The sequence below is a fragment of the Callithrix jacchus genome, chromosome 19, assembly GCF_049354715.1.
Source record: "Callithrix jacchus isolate 240 chromosome 19, calJac240_pri, whole genome shotgun sequence".
Classification (NCBI taxonomy): domain Eukaryota; kingdom Metazoa; phylum Chordata; class Mammalia; order Primates; family Cebidae; genus Callithrix; species Callithrix jacchus.
Genome location: NC_133520.1, coordinates 33340028 through 33364774, shown reverse-complemented (window position 1 = coordinate 33364774; position 24747 = coordinate 33340028). Strand labels below are relative to the sequence as shown.

General features: G+C 47.0%; 1 protein-coding gene across 1 annotated transcript; it reads left to right on the top strand.

Annotated features, from left to right (window-relative positions):
* Positions 1-48: 48 nt before the first annotated feature.
* PM20D1 (peptidase M20 domain containing 1) lies at positions 49-24562 on the top strand. Its single transcript, XM_035281279.3, is given in 15 exon segments — positions 49-343; positions 2660-2746; positions 5094-5326; positions 5760-5846; positions 6466-6584; positions 6884-6924; positions 6927-7002; positions 8420-8495; positions 8970-9019; positions 9281-9359; positions 10783-10795; positions 10798-10850; positions 17379-17547; positions 19233-19332; positions 21439-24562. Coding segments are annotated over 15 exon segments (1476 nt in total). The 5' UTR covers positions 49-174; the 3' UTR covers positions 21563-24562.
* Positions 24563-24747: the final 185 nt, after the last annotated feature.

Sequence of the window (24747 nt, the reverse complement as noted above, 5' to 3'; positions counted from 1 at the left end):
GGGGCGGGGCCATTCCGTCTATTGGTTGTTCCGCAGTCCCAGCGAAGCGATCATTGGCCAGATCCAAGGATGACTGCTAGAGGGAATTAGAGCAGAGCAGGGGCCAAAAGGGCAAGTCGGGGGGTTTAGGTCAGAACTCCAGCGGCAGCCTGGCAGCAGGAGCTCGAGAGAAGCATGGCTCAGCGGTGTGTTTGCGTGCTGGCCCTGGCGGCTGTGCTGCTCCTACTTTTCGCCACCGACTGCAGATCGATGGGCCTGAGGAACCAGGAGCATCAGAGGGCGTCGCGAATCCCTTCTCAGTTCAGCAAAGAGGAGCGCGTCGCGATGAAAGAGACACTGAAAGGTGAACCCGGCTCCCTTTGGCCCACCTATGCTCAGATGTGCGTCTCTCCCTCCCCAGGTCAACCCGTGACTCCCCGCTTCCACCTCAAAGGTTCCGCTACTGAAGCTGGAGCCCTGCCACATACCCCAGCCCGGCCCCAACACCCTTCCCAGCAACTGTGCCCCGGCTTGGGGACGCCACACTTCCCCATACCTGGCCTGAAACTCTGGTGTACCCTGCCTAACCTGGAAGCTCCAGCTTCACCCCTCTTAGCGTGACCACCGTCCCCTCTCTCCCCTGCTTGCCTGGAGTATTACACCAGCTTTCATTTGTACAGCACTTTTAACTAGTGAAATTTGCATGCCTGTTAAATTACTGCAGTATGGTAAAATAAGATTAAATGATCTTAGTCTTATCTACAGAGGCGAGAAATTGAGGCCTAGGTCAGCTAAATGATCTTCCCCAGGGCCCACAGCAAAGAACGAGCACTGGGTGACAACATCTAGTGCCTGTTGGACTCGCTGGGATCAGATGGCACTAGAGAAAGGGAATGGAGTGTTTCTGGGGTGTGGGAATCTTCCTAATTCTCAATCATAATTGAAGAACATGTCTCCCTCAGACCTCTAATCCTGACCAAAAACTCATTCCCCTTCTGAATCGGCGTTTTCCAGGAAAGTTTCTGTTGAGTGCTAGATCCTATGGGATGAAGTCCTTCTTTACCATTCAGCTTAGCTCCAGTCATTTGCGTTTCATTAAGTAAGGGATTAAGAGAAACCGCCTGCATAAATATAGGCAGATGCTGGGACCAAAAGCTAACGTCAATGGTTGGTTATAGATTGTGCATATGCTAGAGTGACAGGCCTGGGAGGCAGAGTAGGGCTTTCCCAAAGCATAGTATAAATAGTCCTCTAAAAGGCAGCCACTCGAAGTCTCTGCACAGAAGAGAACAAAAGTTATGTTAAGAACCTAGAATAGGGACCTCGTAGCAACACAGCTTAGAACTCTGAGCAAGGAACAGAACACCTGAGCTCAGATCCTGGGTCTGCCCTTGAGTGGGCACTTGAATCTTTCTGAACCTCATCTTTCCCATCTATCTGGTGGGCTGTGCTGTTGCAGGGTTGATCCTCAGCAAAACTGAGGGAGTTTGTCTTTCAGAGACCCTTCCTGGATGTCAAGCTGCCTCAGGTGAATTTGTTCTCACTGTGTTCTTCTTGGAGAGTGCTCTAATTCAATATTCTCATACCTGCCCAGTGCTGTTTGTCTTTGATCATGGAACTCTTTAAAGCCTGAAAGACTCAAAGGGATGAGCCTAGCAAAGGTTCAGGATTTGAGACAACTGAGTAGGGAGGATGAGATCGTTTTAGGACTGAGGAAGTTGTCTGGGGGCACTTGACTCTTTAAATCCACCCCTTCCCAGGCATTATATGCCCAAAAAGCTAGCCTTGGTTGAGAGATTAGTGAGACTCTGCATGAGGAATAAGCCTTTACACACAAAAACACACAAGCCTCATTGATGTAGGGACCCAGGACAGTGGGTGCCTTGAGAATGATGAAGCTTGGATTCATCAGAAGTGGTGATTTCAGAGGTAGAGTGAGGCCTTAGGAAGAAATTTATAGTACCTTCCCCTCAAGACCAGGGTCCAAAAATCCATTTCTCCCCTAACTTAGACCGTATTTGCCTTTAAGAACCACATCAGCCTAATCAAACCCAGAAGACATGGGTTTAAATCTCTAGTCTACGTGTTGCTTGGGCAGCTCACCTAACCTCTCTAAGCTTTTTCCTTCACCTTTGAATTAGAAAAAATAGTGCCTACCTCACATTAGTGTTTTGCCCTCTGCAATACGATAATGAATACAAAAGAAATTTTCATGCACAGAGGACTGTAGAAAAACAATGATTAATTTATTATTTATTTATTTATTTATTTATTTATTTATTTATTTTTGAGACGGAGTTTCGCTCTTGTTACCCAGGCTGGAGTGCAATGGCGCGATCTCGGCTCACCGCAACCTCCGCCCCCCGCAACCTCCGCCCCCCGCAACCTCCGCCCCCCGCAACCTCCGCCCCCCGCAACCTCCGCCCCCTGGGTTCAGGCAATTCTCCTGCCTCATCCTCCTGAGTAGCTGGGATTACAGGCACGCGCCACCATGCCCAGCTAATTTTTTGCATTTTTAATAGAGACGGGGTTTCACCATGTTGACCAGGATGGTCTCGATCTGTTGACCTTGTGATCCACCCGCCTCGGCCTCCCAAAGTGCTGGGATTACAGGCTTGAGCCACCACGCCCGGCCTAATTTATTTTTAATCTTTCGTCTCTAATAATTTGATTCTGACAGGTGCCATCCAGATTCCAACAGTGTCTTTTGGCCCTGAGGAGTCCAATACTACGGCCCCGGCTGAGTTTGGAGAATACATTTGTAAAGGTCAGCTGCAAATCGGGAGCAAGGGGTGGGTGGTAGAAATAGCAATAGCGATACAGTTCTTTTACAAAGTAATAAAGAAGTTTATTTTGTGACTTCTCAGAGATTAGTCTAATTTCCATGGGCAGCATACAGACTGTAGATTTGCTCTTGGAAAAAACTAAGCCACATATATAGGGCAAAGATCGAGAGCTCATCCAGCCATTGCGTTAGAGTATAAACTCTCTCAATCTTTTCCCTACATATGTGTCATTCAATAAATATTAACTCATCAAAAGGTAGAACTAGGGTTTCCTTCTACCTGTGCAGCTGCCCAGACCTATGCTCCATGTTCCTCCCACCCCTACCTCCTTACACAAACCCCCACACCTACCTCCTTACACACACCCCCACACCTGTAGGTATACATTCCACCTACTCGGGCCTACTCCAGATTCGTTACTAACACGTTTCTAGGCCTCTAGGCAGTCAACAACTTTGAGCTATAACATCTGTCCCTTTCCCTCATCCCCACCACCCACAGAGTACAGAGCTATAGAAGGATGGATCAGAGGAATAAAGGATTCTTGGAACTCCTCCCTCCCCTTATTAAAATCTCATAAAAAGTAATGAGATTACATTCCTAAATCTAATTAAAAACAGCCCCTCCAAAGTTATCGGAGGTGGGAGAAGCAGGCCTAGGAGCAGCAAGTAACCCCCTCTCTAACACCCTAGGACAAATGTCTCTGGGATTAGCCATGCATGGTGGCAAGCACCTGTAGTCCTAGTTACAGGAGGCTGAGGTGGGAGAATCGCTTGAGTCCAGGAGTTCAAGGCTACAGGGAACTATGAATGTAGTTCATAAGTGCTCGAGCATAAGTGAGAGAGCAAGTCCCTGTCTCTGAAAAAAGAGAAAGGAAGGCAAAAACAAAAATGAATGGCTCAGGGATTAGTGCCCAGTAGCCAAGCTAAGGCCAGCCTGAAAAGGCTGGAAGTGTTTATTAAATAGGAGATAAATATAGGAAAATACGCTGGGCGCGGCGGCTCATGCCTGTAATCTCAGCACTTTGAGGCCAAAGCAGGGAGATCACATGGTCCAGAGATCAAGATCTCCTGGCCAACATGATAAAACACCATCTCTACTAAAAATACAAAAATTAACTGGGCATGGTGGTGCACACCTGTAGTCTCAGCTACTTGGGAGGCTAAGGCAGGAGAATCACGTGAACCCAGGTGGTGGAGGTTGCAGTGAGCTGAGATCACGCCACTGCACTCCAGCCTGGTGACAGAGATAGACTCTACCTAAAAAAAAAAATAAAATAAAATAAAATAAATGTCTAGTGACAGTAAAGTAGATAAGCTAGGTAACAAGATAAAACCATATTCTTCTTCAGTTTTTGGGTAACCGCAGAAGTATATGTGAATTCTTCCAACAAAGGTAGATAGAGATAAAATGTATTTCTCCTGTGCAGCTAAAGTCACTTGAATAATTGACCCTAGGAGCATCTACACCTGCACACAGAAGTATGACCTTGTGTTAAAAAGAATAATCTTTATGTTCACATAGCATATACACTAGATGTATTATTTTTTAAAAAGAAAAATGTCTCTGAATTTTAAAATATAATATTTAAATATAATTTGGTTAACAGGGCCTACTAATTTAACATAATAATTTAATATAATTTGGTTAATGAAGCCTACTCTAGTTAAAATTTAATGCATACCTCATCTTCATAGCTCTTTAACACGTTCTCGCGATAGCATGTTATCGGTCAGACCAAGCCTGAGCTTGAGATATTGACCATCTTAATAGTGAGTCTTTTTTTTATTTTATTTTGAGATGGAGTTTCATTCTTGTCGCCCAGGCTGGAGTGCAATAGTACAATCTAGGCACACTGCAACCTCTGCCTCCCGGGTTCAAGCAATTCTCCTGTCTCAGCCTCCCGAGTAGCTGGGATTACAGGCTTGTGCCACCACACCTGGCTAATTTTTATATTTTTAGTACAGATGGGGTTTCGCTATGTTGGCCAGGTCGATCTCGAACTCCTGACCTCAGGTGATCCACCCATCTCAGCCTCCCAAAGTGCTGGGATTGCAGGCATGAGCCACCATGCCTGGCCTTAATGGTGAGACTTGATTTGTGTGTTATTACGTACTAATAGCACATTGAAATATAGGGAAGACAAATTTCAAAGATTGTCCAGGTAGATCAGGAATCAGACTAGCTTTGTCTTAGAAGGCTTCCTAAAGAAGGATGAATGTTTTAAAAAAAGGCAGCGGGGGGGGGGGTACAGGAAGCACAACATGGTAGGAAAACCTAAGGAAACTGTTAATCCTGGTTTTCTCTCCCTGCCCTTTTTGCCTCTAGTCTTTCCTACAGTGCTCAGCACCAGCTTTATCCAGCATGAAGTCATGGGAGAGTATAGCCACCTGTTCACTGTCCAAGGCTCAGCCCCCAGCTTACAGCCCTGCCTGCTGCTGGCTCACTTTGATGTGGTTCCCGCCCCTGCAGAAGGCTGGGAGGTGCCCCCGTACTCTGGGTTGGAGCATGATGGCTTCATTGACGGTTGGGGCACACTGGATGACAAGAACTCTGTGATGGTCTGAGAAGCAACGTTCCCTCTGCCTTAGGGCCATAAAGATCAATTCAGGATGGGGGTGCTTGGCTGACCCTGGGAGGTGGGAGATAATGGTAGAAAGAACCTTGGCTGCAGGAGACCTGGGTTCCAGCCATCAATTTGTCACTTCCCTTCTCTGGGCCTTGATTTCTCAACTATAAATAGGGATTGGAGTAGATGGTCCCCAGGGACCCTTTCAGTTCTGACACTGGTGTGTGTATGCTCTTCTCCCTGCAATAAGGGTTCTGTTTCTCCACATTAGGCCTCTTGTACCATTTGAGTCTGTTCTCCTTCAAGAGAATCTATCAGATCCTCATCCCACCAGCCCTGATGTAGGCAACTAAATGTCACTGATATCCTGGTACTCCCACCTAAATAATGTCTTTCTGCTCTTCCATTGTACTTCTGAACCCCAGGCATTCCTGCAGGCCTTGGAGCTCCTGCTGATCAGGAATTACATCCCTCAAAGATCTTTCTTCATTTCCCCAGACCATGATGAGGAGGTGGAGTCTCCTTACCCTATACTTATCTCTGTCCTCTGTTGGAGAGAGGTGAGTGGGTGCTTAACCCTAGTCCAGTTTGCCCACAACTGCAGGGTCTCTGTAACATGGCAGTTTGCCAACTTCTCTGTGTGTCTGCATGCCAGGACTATCTAAGGACCTTGACCAAAATTCAAATTCCTGGGCCCTGTGCCATGCATCTGGATTACCAATAAACTCTTTCATAATATCTTCATAATAACTGAGGCAGGCAGCGGTCCATCACCTCTACCCTGAGAAACATAGGTGTGATGGATAAAGAACTGACCAGGGAGAGCAAATGACTACGTTTATTTCCAATGATGCTACTTACTCAGACCCTGGGCAAGTCAGCTCACTCTTTTGGCTCAAGTTCTTTCATTTGTGATATAAGGGAGGGTGGGCTCTTCCAGCTCTGACATTCCAGAATTCTGTGAGGCAGGATTGCCTAGGACCCTGCCCCCCCTGCCCCCCAGGAAGGAGACTGGTAGAAAGTTTCTGAAGCCTCTAACTAGGCTGAATGGGTCCCCATTAGCTATGTCTGGAGGTCTGTCTCTGGCTGAGAAGGACTGCAGCTCTGGGTTCAATGTCTGCGCCATCAGAGGTTGGGGCTCAGAAGATAGCCCTGCTACAGTCAAGGGGCGTCCAGCTAGCCTTCATTGTGGATGAGGGGAGCTTCACCTTTGATGGTTTCATTCCCGACCTCGAGAATCCCTTCGCCATGTGAGTAAAGTACCCCATCCCTGACCTTGAAAGGAATTCTCTCCCCATGTGAGATGACCCCAGCCTGGTATCTGTGAGCCATGCTGAGACAGCTCTTTGTTTACACCTCTCGCGTTAATTGCCCGGATCTTTAACTTCTCCTAGGCTTCCCCTCTGTTCTTCCTCCAGCATAAAAATTTTAAAGCAGCATGAAGCTACCTCCTTGCCCACTAGACTATTGCATCAATGGACCTGTGGGCCTATGGGAGAATTCAGAGATGCCAGAAGTCAGGAGGGTGGTTTCTGATCCTCTTCTACAGGATTGCAAACTCAGAGAAGGGTTCCATGAATCTCGTGCTGCAATAAACATGACTCCAGGCCACTCTTCAGCTCCTCCAAAGGAGACGAGCATTGGCATCCTCGCAGCTGCTGTCAGCCAGTAAGCAAGTCCTGGCCCTCCTCCTGTGCCAGACTTCCTGTGGAAGTCCTGGAACTTTCCCACTTTAAATCTGAGGACACTAAGCTTCCTGCACCTAAAGTTGGTTTGGGAAACTATGCTTTAAAAAACACTAGAGGAAGAATGGAAGGGGAAACCTTTAAAGGCAGGTTAAAGATGCAGGAGATTAACACAAGAGGTATAAACAAAGAGTTATCTCAGCATGGCTCACAGATACCAGGCTGCGGTCGGTCATCTCAAATGCAGTAAAATTCCTTCCAAGGTGGATGTGGGTGATGGGGGAGGCCACAGGAGAGACAGAGCCACCAGTAGCTTGCAAGGGCTGGAGTCCGAAGAGGATCTATCAGTATATCCATATGGAAAGCAAGGACCAACAGGCAGAAGCTAGGTCAGGCAACCGGAGCAGTCCAAAGTCCAAACATTTACAAATCACAAGTTGGCGCCAGGCACAGTGGCTCACGCCTGTAATCCCAGCACTTTGGGAGGCCGAGGCGGGTGGATCACCTGAGGTCAGGAGTTTGAGACCAGCCTGGCCAACATAGTGAAAACCCATCTCTATGTCTCTACTAAAAATACAAAATTAGCCGGGCATGGTGGCATATGCCTGTAATCCCAGCTACTCAGGAGGCTGAGAAAGGAGAATAGCTTGAACCCTGGAGGTGGAGGTTGCAGTGAGCCCAGATTGTGTCATTGCACTCCAGCCTGGGCAACAAGAGCAAAACTCCATCTCAAAAAAAAAAAAATAGAAAAATTAGCCAAGCATGGTGGCACTTGCCTGTAGTCCCAGCTAGTCAGGAGGCTGAGGCAGAAGAATTGCTTGAACCTGGGAGGCAGAGGTTGCAGTGAGCCAAGATAGTGCCACTGCACTCCAGCCTGGGCAATAGAGCAAGATTCTGTCTTAAGAAAAAGAAAGAAAGAAATCAGAAGTTGGCAATGACTGGTAGAGCTGTTGATGTTCCCTACCCTTCCTGGCAGAAGGACAAAAATAAACAAGAGCTCCTGGCTATGCGTGAGGACAGCAGGATCAGTAACAGCAGAGTTCACCCCTGGCTGGTTTTTCTTAGCAAAGTGGGAAGGAGTGCTATATTCATTCAAATTGTCAGGAGACTGACAACTCTGCCATAGTATGGGATGTGCTACGAGAGTGGACACACAAGATTCTGGAGAGCAGCAGAGGAAGGAAAGAGGGACCCTAATGCGGACTTAGTAGACAGGGAAAGCTCCTGCTGGTGTTTTGAGATCTTCGGAATGTTGAGTTGGTGGAGGTGGCAGGCAAGTGAATGGGAGACCACTTGACCAGCAGTGTTGAAACTTCCTTCTGTCTCCCTCCTTCTCCTCTTCAGACCACTGATCTTTGGCTGGGGTTCACTAAGTCTTGAGGACTCTGTTTGTCTTCCAGACTGGAGCAGACACCACTGCCTAACATGTTTGGAAGCTGGACATTGACCGCGACATTGGAGCAACTGGCACATGAGGTATGGGAGGAAGTATTACATACTCATGGTCAGCTAGGAACAAGAGTGACAGAAAAGTAACCCTCAGAGTAAGAAAAGGACCCCAGTGCTGGCCAGTGCTCTGCCTAGTCTCACCTATTCCCAGCCAGTAGCTGAGCCGACAGAGAGATCTGGCTTGTTCTCTAGGGCTGTTAGTTGTTTCTGAGACCCTAAGACCTGATACACCCTTTGGGAGCTGGTTCCCACTTGTCCCTGAGGCTGCTGAGCAATTGTTCTAACCAATCAGATAAGCTTAGCCAGGCAGTAATTGCCTCCCCAATCCTGACCCTCTAGCAGGGATTGAGCGAACTGAACTTAGAAACACTCCTGATCCCTAAGGGCCCCTGAGGCAGTTCTGAAGTAGAGAGAGATCCAGGTCTCAGGGACTCAGGCTAAAGTAGAGGTGACCTCTGGTGCTGACCCCTCTGACATCCTGCTGACCTTGTTCTTTCCCAGCTTCCCTTCCCAGCCAATATAATCCTGAGCAACCTGTGGCTTGTAAGCAGGTAAAGTATTATCTTTCCTTCCTTCACATCCCTTACCTCAAACCTACCCACCCCCCAGTCCCCTCTCTTTGGCTTAACTGGGCCTACTAATCATCCCTCAGTCACCAGACACTGCGACTCTAAGTGTGTATATTTAAGACATCTCTAAGATGTCTCTCAGTCTTAAAGATCTCCAAAGTTCAGGAAAGTGGGTAATGTTTCCGCTCTTTCCTTCACCCCATTGGTTCTTTCTAACATCTGACCTTGGTCCTTTTGTTTTAGGTATTTGGAGAGAAATTACATAACCAATGCAATGGTCGGGACTACCACGGCACTCGCCATGTTCAATACAGGGGTCAAGGTAACATCCCTGGTTCTATCTAGTAGACAGTGGCTCTATCTACTGGTTCCTCCCTCCTTCTCTGTGTGTCAGCTGCATCCAAGCCTAGCCACGCGGTGACATGGGCCTTTCTGAAATCTTGAAGGGAGTTAGACCATTCCTGTAATTGCCAGTACCACCAGCACAACTCCAGGGGGCACCATTCACCTAGAGTACACTGTGATCTTGAAGTGCTCTGGTAATCTGGTATATAAGTGAATGATGCCTCTGAGTTAATTCCTGGCATAATTTACCAGAGTGTCCAACGTGTCAGCTGCAGTGTTCATCAGAATAATAGCACTGTGTCCTTACATTTGAATGGCATTTTCATTCCCCCAGGATACTTTGTGACTCCATTTGAGCCTTCTAAGAGCCCTATGAGTGTTGCCCCAATGACCAGTTGAGAAAACAGAGGCACAAAGAAGTTTCAACAGCTAATTTGCAACAGCCCAGTTCTCCTGTCTCTGACCTAGAGCTTTTTTGCACCGTACAAGTTCAAAGAAAGCTATGCACTTAGGGAGTCTCCTGACCTCCAAGGTAATAGCCTAATTCTGTTCTCCAATTAGTTGGATTCCTCCTGGTCAGGCAAAAAGGTGAGATTTTACAACTGGACCTGGGAAATCACCAATCCCTGCTAGAGAGTCAGGAATGGGGAGGCAATTACTGCCTGGTTGGGCTTATCTGATTGGTTAGAACAATTGCTCAGCAGCCTCAAGGATAAGTGGGAACAAGCTCTCTAAGGTCCTAGGGTCTCAGAAACACACTAACAGCCCTACAGAACAAGCCAGATCCCCAGCCACTGGCTGGGAATAGGTGAGAACAGGCAGACTGCTGGCCAGAGCTAGGATCCTTTCCCTGCTCTGAAGGTTACTTTTCTGTCACTCTTTTCTTCCTATGTGACCAGGAGCATGTGAGAAGTATATGTTCTTCTCATCCCCGTCAAGGATCAAACCTGATGTGAGCTCCATGCTACCACATGAGGGCCAACAGAGCCTCTGGCTGCCCCATCTTCAGTAAGCACTAACATTAACAGCTGCAGAAATGTCCTGGGTGTGCTGGGAAATAAAGTGCACACAGAAGGCTTCTAACGGCACAGCATGGGGCCAAAGCAGAGATATCTGGGTGATCAGAGAAAGCAGTCTCGCTCTGAACTTCTCTGTGACCCCCTCCAGGACCAAGAAGCACGAAGGTCTCTCTTAAGGTACAGACACCCCTTCAGCTCTGAATATAACCACATGCCACTTAGCTGAGAGAAGACAAGAGGCAGACTAGAAAAGCTAAGCCTTGAGTCCTTAAGTCAAATCAGCCAGCTCTGCCTGAGCTGAGGAAATTAGCATTTCCTGATCAGGGATCAGATGCAGATTTGAGGTTGCTTCAAGCCAGGGTTTTATGGTTCTCTCTCCAGGTGAATGTCATCCCCCACCACAGGCCACAATCAACTTCCGGCTTCACCCTGCACAGACAGTCCAAGGGGTACGTACCATATGTTCCAGACAACTCTTTCAGCATCAGAGAGTTGCAGCCCTCAAGGCCCAGGTTTAGCTGCAGTCCTAGGGCTGGTCCAGCGTCCTATTTGTTCAAACAACATTTTTCAAAGACACGGGTACTTCACTAGGACTGGAGATCTCTGATCTGGGAGAATGTGGGGTCTGAAGTGGAAAATGAGTATGAATAATGATAGCAGTATCTGTAGTAAGACATTATATATGTAACATTATGTATATGTAGTAGGCTTGCTATGTATTTGGCACCTTTCTAAGGTACACGGGTTTTAATCTTCACAACCACCCACCCTAAATCTGCATTTAACTGGTGAAAATTGAGGTACAGAGCACCAGAGCAATCAAATAGCATACCCAAGATTATACATCTAGCAGTCTAGCTCCAGAGTTTGTGCTTTTAGCCGCAACCCTAGACTATGATTATAAAAGTTAGTGGTGAACAAATTGCCATAGGATCACTGCAAAAAAAGAAATTCATGCTACCTCTTAGGGTCAAAAAAGTCTTTTCTGTGACTGGGCGTGGTGACTCTCGCCTGTAATCCCAGCACTTGGGAGGCTGAGGCAGGCGGATTGCCTGAGCTCAGGAGTTCGAGACCACCCTGGTGAATGTGGTGAAATCCTGTCTCTACTAAAAATACAAAAAATTAGCCAGGCGTGGTGGCACGCGCCTGTAATCTCAGCTACTCGAGAGGCTGAGACAGGAGAGTTGCTCGAACCCAGGAGGTGGAGGTTGCAGTGAGCCGAGATCACACCATTGAACTCCAGCCTGCGCAACAGAGGGTGACTTCATCTCAAAAAAAAAAAAAAAAAGTCTTTTCTGACTACTACAGTTTTGAACTGGGCCTTAGAGGACAAACAGAACTTAGCTAGAAGTAAGACATTCATTGTGACTAAGGAGTAGGATACACTGGGGAAAGGTAATAGGAGATGAAAATTGATGGGAAATGGAGTTGTAGTTTAGGGATTTAGGCCTTGTATGCCATGCTGAGGAGTTTGGGCCCTAATCTGTGAAAACTGTGACAGGTGAGAACTTTCAGAGGTTTTCAAACAAATCCTGAGATTTGCTTTTAGAGAGTTAATGCTGGCAGCAATGCAGGGGGGGTGCTCGAGGAGGAGACGGGAAGCTAGTGCAACCTCTTAGGGAGTGCGTATGAAGGTCTGAACTGAGGCCATTGGCATGGGGTGGAGAAGAGGTCTTCTCCCACCAGAGCTGGGAGAGAGGTGGGCTCAGTAGGATGTGGTGTGTCTGTGGTTGTGGAGTGAGAGAAAAGCAGGGTGGCTCCAAGGTTTTTAGCCTGGGTAGTTGACCAAGTAGTTAATGCCTTTGACTAAGATTGGGAATTCAGAAATAACAAGTTCAAAAAGAAATATAATAGTTTAGAAGTGTGAGAAGCTTATATGAAATAGGCAATTACAAGTACCTCAGGTCTGGAGAGAGAGATGAACTAGAGATACAAGCTGGAGTGTCATTAACATAATGGGAACCTCTAGAGTCGATAAAAACCCATGGGAAGGATGTGTAGAGAGTTAGGAGGGGAGAAGTGGAGGCCAGAGCCTTGCAATGGTCTGCTACAAGCATCAATTTAAAAATGAATGTATCATTGCAAATCACGATGAGTGCTATGATGAAGAGGAACCTGGTGCTTGTTAGATAATATAACAAGATTACACATCTAGCAGTCTAGTTCCAGAGTTTGTGCTTTTAGCTACAACCCTAGGTCATGATTACAAAAATTAGAGGTGAAGCCGAAGGGTGAGTAGAAGTTACACCGAATGTCTGACATCCACAGTAAATGTCAGCTTATTTAAACATCAGGCTGGGCTAAATGGAATTAAAAAGGTAAACCTGATGCTTCAAAAAAAAAAAAAAGATCCAAAAGGCAACCCAGTGACTGTCAGATGAGTAAGACCTTCCAGAATATGGTTAGGGGCAGTTCTGTGGTACAGATCATCAAGGGTCAGTAGCACTTGGACTTCCGTGGTCCTTTCTCCTAAGTTCCTCCCCAGGGAGAACTTTATTTGTCCTCATGCAAGGTGAGAGGCACACTCCTCATTGCAGAGCGGGGAGCAGGTTGACATCCTGCCTAGAGCGACCCAGTACTGACGGGGCCTAGGAGGGGGGCGAGTTAGGACCAATGTGAGCCCTGGGTTCTCCCGCTTTTCATCAGGTGCCAACCTTTGTGCTCTCCCTGGGGGCTCATGAGGTCAGGAAATCACTGAATTCCCCTCACTGAGCTTCTTTCCACCAGTTTTTTTCCAGCCTCATTCTGACTCCATGCCCTTTCCAAGGGCTGTTTTCCACCCAGCTGGGGCTTTCATCTCCCCAGGTCCTGGCACTCTTCCCTCCTCTCTATTCCCCTGCCACAGTGGCCTTCCTTCCGGTCGCTCTGATGAAACCCCTGGAACCCCTAGGCCCATCCTGCCCACATACCACTGTAAGGAATGGAAAGCCTCCATATTCAAAAAGCTTGTAGGACTCATTTGTCCTGGTTACTCCTCTCCCTCAGGCCCCAGTTCCATGCATCCAGAACACTCCCTGCTGCACACCCTGTGCACAGAGCCTCAGGCTGGATCCCACAGGAACACAGGCCACCCCAGAGTTCTCCCCCTCCATATTCAACTTCATATGCAGGTAGGTCTCCAGCACCTATCTGTGAGGAACAAGAACCTTCAGAAATGGAAGAGGCTACCATGCGAAAGGAAGGTGTGTCCTGAATGGGCCTGAAGGAGTAGAAAGAAGGCCAGTGGGAGATGTTTAATGGAGTCTCCACTTGAGGGAAAGTTTTGGAATATGCTATCTTGGACAGTAATTGTACTCCTCATGACTAAAAGGGCTCAATAAGAATGTTGAAGAGAAGGTTCTTTCCTTTCTTCCTTCATTTATTCATTCAAGTGTCTGCTGGTAGCTACTGTGGACTAGACATTCTCCTAATCATTTGTGAGAATGGCGAATAAGACAGACAGGATTCCCATTCTAATGGTGCTTACAGTCTAGTGACGAGACAGCAGTAGGCAAGGTGATTTTTTTAAGTGGTAAATACCACAAAGAAAATAATAGGATGCTGTGTCACAGAGGAATTGTGGTGTAGGGTAGAGCAGTGAGCTCCTTTAAATGCAATGGTCGGTGAAGCCCTCTCTGAGGAGGAACAGAGACCTGGCAATTGCATCCAGGCAGTAAGAGCACAAAGTAGGGAGCAGTACCGATGTCCTCTAATTTGGCAGGTAAGAATCTGCTGCGCATTTGTGATGCATCTAGTACTATATTACTTCCTGTGGAGTTTGTTCTATAATCCCAGTGCTTTGGGAGCCTGAGGCCAGAGGATTGCTTGAGGCCAGGAGTTCGAGACCAGCCTGGACAATACAGCAAGACCCTATCTCTACAAATAAAAATAAAAATTCACCAGGCACACTCCTATACTCCCAGCTACTCACAGGAAGCTGAGCCAGGAGGATCTCTTGATTCCAGGAGTTGGAAGTTACAATGAGCTATGATCACACCACTGCATTCCAGCCTGGGTGACAGAGCAAGTCCCTGTCTCAAAAAAGAAGGAGGGGGTTAGATATTACGTGACACCATATTTGAGTTCATTATAAGGAAGGCATTTATAACTGAACTGCTCAAAAATCGAATGGTATATAGCATGCAGTGACGAGCTTTCTGCCACTGGAAATATTCCAGCAGATGGCAAGACAACCTGTTGTGAGTTTTCTGGTAAGCAGCCTTACAGCAGGCCAGAAGCTGGACTTGCTAACTCTAAAGACCTTGCCTGTTTCTAAGTATCCATTGTCCTTGCCTTTAGCAGTGATACCTCACTTACAGGAAAATATCTCTACACATAAAACAGAACGTAATGTTGTGGGAATGCACTGTAAGAACTATAGGAGATCAGAGAAATGAGAGATCTATGTGCTCTAAAGTCACCTTTGAGGTCTCTCACCATTGACAAGTCCCGCTTCCTAGTCCCATTCTTGTACCTCTGATTCTTGCCCAAGAATTCTATTCTAAACAAGCAAATAACAGCTAACATTTTTTGAGTGCTTACCATGTGCCAGGCACTGCCCTAAGCACATTACACATGTTAACTCTAGTAAAGGTCACCACCACTTAGGAGGTAGGTGCTACCATCATCTACATATTAACAGATGGGCAGCCTGAGGCACAGAGAAGTTAAGAGCTTGTCCAAAGTCACACAATGGTGAGTGACTGTCCGAGGCACAAAGTTGGTTGTCACATCTCAATTTTTGTGCCTGCTCCTCTCCTTGCTCCAATAATCTGTTGCCTCTTCTTCGTCAGTTTCATATCCTTCCTTGAAACTCAAGCTAAACATTCATACCACTAAGGAGTCCATCTCAGATGAACACCTCCTCTCACGTTCTAGTCCACACCACCTCAAGCTGTATGTACTTAGGAAGCAGTAAAGCATTGTTCCTGTGAAGTCAGACAGAAACCCAACCTGACGATACTAACTATATAACCCACGGTGGTTGTTAAGCAAAGCAACGCCTATTCTTATTTTTATTGGTTCACATCTTTTGAATTTTATTTATCCAAGATTTATTGCATGCCTTTTACGTGCTTGCTACTGGAAATGCGGAAATGAGATAGACACAGTCCGTGCCCTTGAGTCAGGGCCTGGCCTCGCAGCTAGTGGGAAACCTGAGCTCTTGCAGCCTCTTACTGCAGGGCTCCCATCTGCATGCCTTCTTCAATTTCTAAGGACAGAACCTCTAAGGAATTTGGGGTAGTGGGCACTGTCGCAACCCACCTCATGGAGGCTGACTTCAGAAACTTGCCAATGGGCTGAGAATATGTCAAGACTGTGCGTTAATTCTTGTATTAGAATATTTGTATTGTAAGTGCTAGAGGGAAAACATGCTCTGAGAAATGAGAATATACTTTGATGAACCCCTTCGCCCATTCAACAGCAGGGTATTTGTTTTGATTCAAATCATGGTTTCTAACCCAGAAGTGGGAACCTTCACTTCCTCTCCAGACTCAGCTCCTAACATTCCTCTGGCATATAAGAGGTACCCTTGGGGCCGGGCATGGTGACTCATGCCTGTAATCCTAGCATTTTGTGAGACTGATGCTGGCGGATCACCTGAGGTCAGGAGTTTCAAGACCAGCCTGACTAACATGACAAAACCCTGTCTCTACTAAAAATACAAAAATTAGCTACACATGGTGACACATGCTTATAATCCCGGCTACTTGGGAGGCTGAGGCAGGAGAATTGCTTAAACCCAGGAGGCAGAGATTACAATGAGCCGAGATGGCACCATTGCACTCCAACCTGGGCTACAGAGCGAGACTCTGTCTCCAGAAAAAAAAAAAAAAAAAAAAGGCATTCTTGGCCAGGCATGATGGCTTATGCCTGGAATCCCAAAACTTTGGAAAGCCAAGGCAGGCAGATCACTTGAGGTCAGGAGTTTGAGACCAGCCTGACCAGCATGGTGAAACCCTGTCTTTACTAAAAATACAAAAATTAGCCAGGCATGGTGGCACATGCCTGTAATCCCAGCTACTCAGGAGGCTGAGGCAGGAGAATCACTTGAACCTGGGAGGTGGAGGTTGCAGTGAGCTGAGATCACGCCATTACACTCCAGTCTGAGCAACAGAGTAAGATCCTGTCTCAAAAAAAAAAAGTTACTCTTAAGATAATGTCCCTCATTCAGGTGATCTGCAGCTATGGGACAACATTTTTCTAGAACAGAGGCAGTTTTAAAGTAACTACTGAACAAATGGGTTGGGACTAGTGCTGGGGCTTTGGAGAAGGGGAGATCCCTCTAAGCCAGTCTCCTGGTCCATCCCTACATGGCTGTATGTGACCTAATCCTCAGGGTCTGGTCTACTTCCTGACTGGGGCCAGGAATTTTTCTGGATTCACTCTAGTCATTTCAGACTGAATTTTCTAGAAGTTTCCTCAGGTGCCTTCCTGAGGAAAGGAGGCAAAGAGAGAAAACTTGAATGCCAGTATCACAACTTCTGACTTTTTGTATGTGTTGAGCTCATCTTCCTGGCTCCGGTACGGCTGGTTACAAACAGGAAGCCGGAATGCCCAGAGAAAGGAAAGAAAAGTGTGTGACCCTTTTATCATCTGTCTGAGACTCTGATGCTGAAATCAGGTCATCACATCTATCCCCCAGCCTCGGGATGATTGACATTCGGCTGTCTCTTCAACACTCATCCAGCCTGTGGCTCACCATCCAAGGGGAAACATGCACAACATCCTGATTTTCCAATTCCCCACCTGATTCATGACTGTAAGACAAGTCTCCCAGTGCATTTTACCTAAATCTATCAAGCTGTAGATTGCCCAGCTCTTACATCACCTATAGCCAGTCAGCTGAAATTGAAGTCCCAGTGCTTAAAACAATGAGTCCTCTCTATAAACCCCCGGGCTCTGCCTTGCTGGAGAGAACTCAGGATATTTAAGTTAATATTGTACTTGTATAGCAAATCAATGAGAATCGAACCCCCTTTGTTTCTACCCTGGAGGTCCCAGAACTCACCAAGAAGACTGTGGCTAATGACAGAGTCCAGTTCCATGTGTTGAGTACCTTTGACCCCCTCCCCATCAGCCCTTATGATGACAAGGCCTTGGGCTACCAGCTGCTCCGCCAGACCATACAGTCTGTCTTCCCGGAAGTCAATACTATCACCCCAGGTAATGACTTCATCAGCTATGGGTGGAGGGAGGAGGGGGCTGGAACTGTTTCCTATCCAGTGTCTACTTCCCCACCCCCACCCCAGATGTTCAGCCTGGAAACAGCTGGCTGCTTCCCCTCCTGATGGGACTGGAACTGTATTTTCCCCTCAGAGTGGAAGTGAGAACGAAAACAGGAAAGGAGCAGAAACAATAAATTAGGTCAGTCAAGCCTCGGTCCTTGCCTAACCTAGGCCAGCCACTCTGGCATAGAGGGGAGGATTGGCTTAGACTGCTGCCTCCTCTCTAGGGGCCGCAGAAGGGGCCCAGATCTTCCCATTGTCTGGTTGTGATCCATTCTAGGATAACAACTCAGCAGCAGAGCTCAGAATCCTCAGCTCAGAAAAGCCTCCCAGCCCATACCCTTTGCCTTAACCTAATTTATGCCTCACAGATGAGACCAATCCCAGCACCACCCCTCTGTACCCCTTCCACAGCCTTCTAGCACACCATCCAAATCTATGCTTTGCACACAGTTATTCTCCAATCTAAGAAGCCTCCAGGGAACTATTAAAATACAGATTACCTGGACCCACAGCAAAGATTTGGATTAACCAAATCTGCAAGGGACCCTGTAATTTGCCTTTTTCACAAATACTCTCAGGTGATTCTAACACAAGGTGATGACTGACCACAGTTTGAGAATCTCTGGTAAATGATTGTTGCTCTAATATTAAGATATTGCTCGATAATAATTATATTGCTTAATTATTAATGCTCTAATATTAAGGCCTGTGTCTAGTTTTCTCTTCTCTTGGTTTAATCAGAGATTCCTCCAAACATCCAGGAACCCAGCCCTCACAGTCCCAGATTCTCCTCTCTTGGCCCTCAAAGGCTACCTACTCTACTCTCTCTCTCTTCTGGAGCACTTCCTGTAATCCACCAACTGGCCAGGCTTTAACAGAAAAAAGATAGGCAGAAATCAACCACAAAGCAAGGAACTGTGAAGGGCCTGGTGTCCATTTGAAACCAGGAGTGGAAAATGGGACAAAACACAAATCACCATCTCAAATAACCCACACACTTGAACTGATGCTCCAGGTGTCTTTTCCCAAAGAACACAGCTATGGGCACAAGTCCCAGCCCCTGCTAGGTGACCTGCTACCACCTCAGAAGAGTGTCCTGGCACTTTCCAGACCTTAGGTTTGACTCTAGGAAGACAGAGTCACCCTTCAGAGAATGAGAATAACAGGAATTTGTTTTCCAATTCAAGAGGATTGCATTTTATGACAGTAAAGTTCTCCCGAGGGTATTTATTTAGAGTGATACAGAATAAAGGTCAAGTAATAAAGAAGTGCTATCTAGATTCTGGTTTCTTAAATAGCAAATGGTCATGGCCTTGGGTATGAAATGAACATATTGGCCTCCCTGCTCGCCATGGGGAGAGGACACTTCCAAGGGCATTGGTAAGCCATCCTTTGAATGGTCCATCCAAGGGATGGCTCACCAACACCCTTGGAGAATCCATGTTCCTAGCTGAAATAAATGGTGCTTTTCGTAAGGATAGTTATAGGCTTTCAAGAGAGCCCGAACCTTGCTCTGTAAAGATCTAGTAGTCCTAATTTTCCAGCCAGGCCACCAAGCTGCCACTTGCTTGGTTTGGTTGCTCATGTAAAGCCCCTTTCCTGTTGATCCTCCCTCTCTAGGTACCTGTATCGGCAACACAGACAGCCGACACTTTACAAACCTCACCACTGGCATCTACAGGTTCAGTGCCATCCACCTACAGCCTGAAGGCTTCAGAAGGTGAGTGGAACAGGTTTGAGCAGCACATGGGAAAAGAGAAATACACTTGACATGTCCCTTTCCCACCCCATGCTCCTGACAGTTCACAGGATCAGGGTAAAGCCGGGATTTGGCAAAGCGAAATGGAGACAGTTAAAACCTAACTCATCTACCATCCTCATTGCCAGAGTCTTGCCACCCCCTAGAATTTATGGAAATTGGCCCCTCTTTTACAAAGAAGGAGATAATTGGGTGATTGGGGAGAACCTGGTGGAATTGGCACCCTTGGGTGCTAATCCGAGCTCTTCCTCTCTTTGGGAGAGGGCTTATGCTCTGGACCCCATCTTCTTCACTTACATGAGGTCAAAGGTGGGTGTGTGCTTTGACTTCTCAGAAGAAAGCACTGTGGAAATCCAAAACGTGACCACCAATTTTAACTGCTCTGTGTGAATTACTATTTTTGTGGGTTCTTCAGCAAAGTTTTAATCCTGGGGCGTGGGAGGATGATTTCCATTTGCCTCTCTGCTGCTTACCACATCCAGACCTGATTTCCCCATCCTAAGTGTTCTGTAGACACAGCAAAACTATTTGAATAGGATCTTAAGAACAGCTTTCAGGATTTTGTTTTTAACTGGGAGGTAAGTAGGTATCCTGTGTTTCCTTTCGTCTTTGAGATTACATGTATAGTTTGGTCCTTGTTTATTTTGTTTGGCTCTGTTCCACTGCGGGGAGGCAGGTTGGTGGATGTGAGGTCTGATAGTAAAGTTCCCCAGGTGCAACAGAAAAATGGGTAGGTACCCTGGACAGTTACCTTCCCTACCCTCTCTTAACCCTAGAAAGTGGGAGAGTAGGGAACTTGCTTAGAGATAAGTCTAGCTAGGCACTCTGTCCTAAGAGAAAGAGAATTGGAAAGACAGTTCTTGGCCAAGTGTGGTAACTCACACATATAATCCCAATACTTTGGAAGGCCGAGGCAAGAGGATCGCTTGAGCTTAGACGTTTGAGACCAGCCTGGGCAACATAATGAGACTCCATCTCTTCAAGAAAAAAATTCAGAAATAAAAAAAAATTAGCCAGACACCTGTGGTCCTAGCTACTCAGGAGCTGAGCGGGGAGGAGCACTTGAACCAGAAGGTTGAGGCTGTATGGGTAACACCCCCCATGGGCACGGAGGAAGGATAGCTGTGCAGACCCCAGGCACAATTAGTGCCTGAAGTATAACTCACTGCTTACTTATATCTAACATATATGTATGTGTGTGTATATATATATATATAATCATACTTAGTTCCATATAATCTTTCTATATAATCATACAGTTATTGTAGTCGGAGCTGTACTGACACATTTAGTGCTGATTTATATAATCCTTCCATATAACCATATAGTAGTTTATAGTAGGAGGAATGCCTAGAGCAGTCACAGAACAGAAACAGTCCATGGGAAAACAGCCAGACCAGGACAAGAACCAAAGACCCGGGCGGTGGCATCCCTGCCTGAAAGAGCATATGCTGTATGGTAAGCTTGGAGCAAGAGCCTCTCCTCCTGATAAAGGAGTTGTAGTACCTTGCATCCAGTTCCTGTGCAAAGTAGGCCTCAGGCCTGAGATCCTGGAAATAACCAAGGGAGAAGAACCCCTCTGGTGTGCCCAGTCACGGCGGCTGTACACCCTGTCAGTCTTTTCTCGCTTCTGTGCTAGCTCAAATCAACCTCCCATAAATATCTTAAGAGAAGAGCACAAGTCTGTCAGCTCCCACTGCAAGGCTGCAGTGAGCTGTGACTACACCACTGCACTCTAGCCTGGGCTACAAAGTGAGAACCTGTCTCAAGAAAATAAGATAATTCTCCTGGAGGACAAATGATTGAATGGATTTCAGAGCAGGAGATGATTTTGGACTCCCCAGGAGTTTATTCTTTGTTCTTTGTCACAACCATGGATGGATCCCTGAGAAATGACCAGCATGTCATATGAAACCTCAGATGGCCCCTCCCTTGCCTGTTTCCTAGCCCTGGAGGGCCAGTAGTTTCCGGGTTGGCGAGGGAAGTAAGGAAAGTGCTTTGCAATAACACTCGTGCTGTGGCACTTGGCCCTTCCTTCCTTCCCCAAATGTACCTTACTTTCCTCAGCATCCATGGAATCAACGAGAAAATCTCAGTCCAAGCCTATGAGAACCAAGTGAAATTCTTCTTTGAGTTGATCCAGAATGCTGACACAGATAAGGAGCCAGTTTCTCACCAGCACAAACTGTGAGGTCAAGGGGCCCACTGGGATAGGCATGCTAAACCCTGGGCCGGGACTAACCCAAGGGGGTAAACCCAGTGTTGATGAAACTTTTGATCAAAATCACATTATACAACATTGCTCATCTGTCTTGCTCACTCTTAAACTCACCCAAGAACAAGGCCAAGGGTAAGGTAAAGTCAGCAGAAATCTGGCTTCTCCCTTTATCCCGACACCTGCATCCCTTGATCCACTGGCATTTGCTGCCCTCTTGTCTATTATCTGTCTTACACTGGTTGTTTCACTGCTTCACCCTCCAGGCTTGACTTAACAAATGTAGATTTGAAAAAATCTAACCAGGTGTTGCCTGATCGGAGTCTTTAATTTAGGGCACTCTTGCTGGGATGCTTTCTCCAGGGCTTATATATTTCTTGCTAGAACTTTCTTTCCCCTTGTATTCGCCTCTCTTCTTGGACTCGTGAGCTGTCTCTTCATCTCTCCTCTCTCCCCTGCATCTCTCCCCCTACTCTTCAATTTATTCTACTTCTGGAGCTGGGCTTACCCAAACTGTGATACTACCATGATTGTCACCACAGTTGGTCAAATAAAGTGATCTATGCCTCACCAGCTGATCACTGAGGGGTGGAACTGAGGCGGGGGCTTTGGAGGAACCCCAAACCTCCTGGTTCTGGAGGCCAGAGACTGGAAAAGAAAGCCTGTGTGTCCTTGGGCTCCTCCCAAGGGCTCCCTGGGCTTTGTTCCTTCCCTGCCCTGTTCCTGCCACCTGCTGCTACTGTCTCACCCCAGGAGGCACTAATCTGTGGAAACATTTCCCTGGCACATCCCATGGGCTGAGCTCCCAAGGGAAGGGCTCTCGGTGGGGCTCAGGACCAGCAGGGCCGTGGCCCTGGCATCATGTCCTGGTTCAGACAGATCAAGGGAAAGTGGAGGGCATTAGGGTGGAAGAGGAGGGGGAGGCTGGCTTGAAAGGCTCTGCCCTGTCTGGTGGGGTATGAGGAGGCACAAACTAGCCTCCACTGGGGACGGCAGAATTCCTGTCTTTTTTCTCTAGGCTCCAACTCTGTGCATATTTGAATCTGCTCAGTAGCTGCCAGGTGGGGGGCATTGGAAGGCAGCATTTCTTGGCTCAAAGCTGGGAGCTGTGCTTTGTGGATCACAAGAGAGTCTGGCTCGCGGAGGAAACACAAGGGGAGCTGGGACTTGAGAGACACCCTCTTCTTTTCCTCACCAGACAAGGATCTTCCATGTCCTCCCGGGCTTTGACAGCAGTGGGCCCTTTTCCTCTCCTCCTAGCCCATTTTGTCCTCAACCCTCAGTCTTTCACCTCCCTCCCTGGAGGTGTGGTATTCCCCGGAGCTCCAGCTTCATGGAAAGTGTTGGAAACACAGTGTGGGGATTATTCCAGAGTTTTTGCTACTCCCCCTGAGATTCACATTCCTTCTTTTGCCCTCCCTTTTTTGGCCAATTCAGTACTTATTCAGCCTTTGTTAGAGAGCAAGCTGAAGAACAAAAATAATTCTTCACATTTGTACAGAGCTGAACAGAATGCTTTCCTACATCTTATCTCACCAGAGCCCCACAATGACCCTGCGAAGAAGGCATTGTGACCCCTTCTTACACAGAAGGAATTGGTTCTCAGAGAGGTTATACATTCAGCTGCGGGCAGTCAGCTCAAACCCATGTCACCTGGCTGCAAACTCACTGTTACTCTGCAATCCCATGTTACCAACAGAATCTACTTCCCATCAATTATCTTATTTACTCCTAGCAACAACTCTAAGGTGTTACTGTTCATTTTACAGATGAGGCAACTGAGATTCTTAGGTTAAGTAACTTGTCCAAGGTCATGCAGATGCCAGGAGCAGAGTCTATCTGAATCCAAAGCCTGTGCTAAAAGTACTGAAGAGGAAACTGAGACTCAGAAAGTCACTTGATAGAGTTCTTAAGGGGCAGCCCCAGCACTGAAATGCAGGTCGAAAATCCCCAAGTTGAGTGCTTCTTCAACTGCACTGTGCTGCCTACCCCAAGAACCTGTGGTGTGGGGCTCACTCATTCCGATCCAGAGAGATGTCAAGACAAAGGCTATTCTGCTATTGGACTTGCTTCTTAGCTCTAGCTCTCTGTGTTCCTCTGGCTGACCTCCCCCTATTCACACCTCTTCTGCTGTCTGCCAGCATTTCTTACCAGCCGCAGCCCCAGCTTCTGGGTTCAGCTCTTTTCCCTTTTCTTTGAGTTTGGAACAACCAGGTCTCTAATGATCATGGAGCAACTGGGGGAAGAGTGAACCGCAGACTCTGTCCTCATCTAGTCTGATGACCCTCTTCCAGCTGTAGAAAATACGCCCCAGAGTGTGTAGGAAGCCCATGAGAGGGAGCTGCTACAAATCCTGGCTCCGCAAACACAGACGATACAGCCCAGTGGCCCCTGAGAGCTTCTGAAGAGAGCAGCTCAAAGTGCCTGGCCTGGCTGGAGCAACAGGAGCCTCCAGACCAGTTGGGGCTTGGTGCAGTAGCTCTTGCCTGCAATCCCAGCACTTTGGAAGGTGGAGGCAGGAGGATCGCTTGAGACCAGCAGTTTGAGACTGACTAGCCTGGGCAATAGAGTGAGACCATCATCTCAAAAAACAAATAAAAAGACTCTGGATGGGATGAGGCAACAAATCAGTGACTTTCCTCCACCCCATCCCCATCCATCTACCATTCCCAAATCCCCCAGTGAAAGAGCTCCAACAGATAATCATAGGTACATCCTACACCCCTCTCAAGGACTTAGCTCAAGCTTTTTATACCTCACTACTTAAAGCAAGAAGGAAGACAAAATATTCATAAGCAAAGAGAATGGGAAAAGAGAGGAGTAAAGTTTGGCTGGAATCCCTTGATTGTGAATCTGGGTTGCTAAAAACATGGCCATCCTAAACCCAGTATTCCTTTTATTTAAGGGAGATAATAGGAGACAAAGTTCCTACTTGAGAGCTGAACGTTTCATTAAATGTTTTTTTGAAAATTGAAATCTAATCAAAGAGCGTTGTTTTTTGTTTTGTTTTTTTCTTGAGATGGGGTTCTGTCACTCAGGATGGAGTGCAGTGATGAGATCACGGCTCACTACAGTCTCAATTTTGCAGACTTAAGAGATCCTCCCACCTCAGCCTCCTGCATACTAGGACCACAGGTGCATGCCACCATAGCTGGCTAATT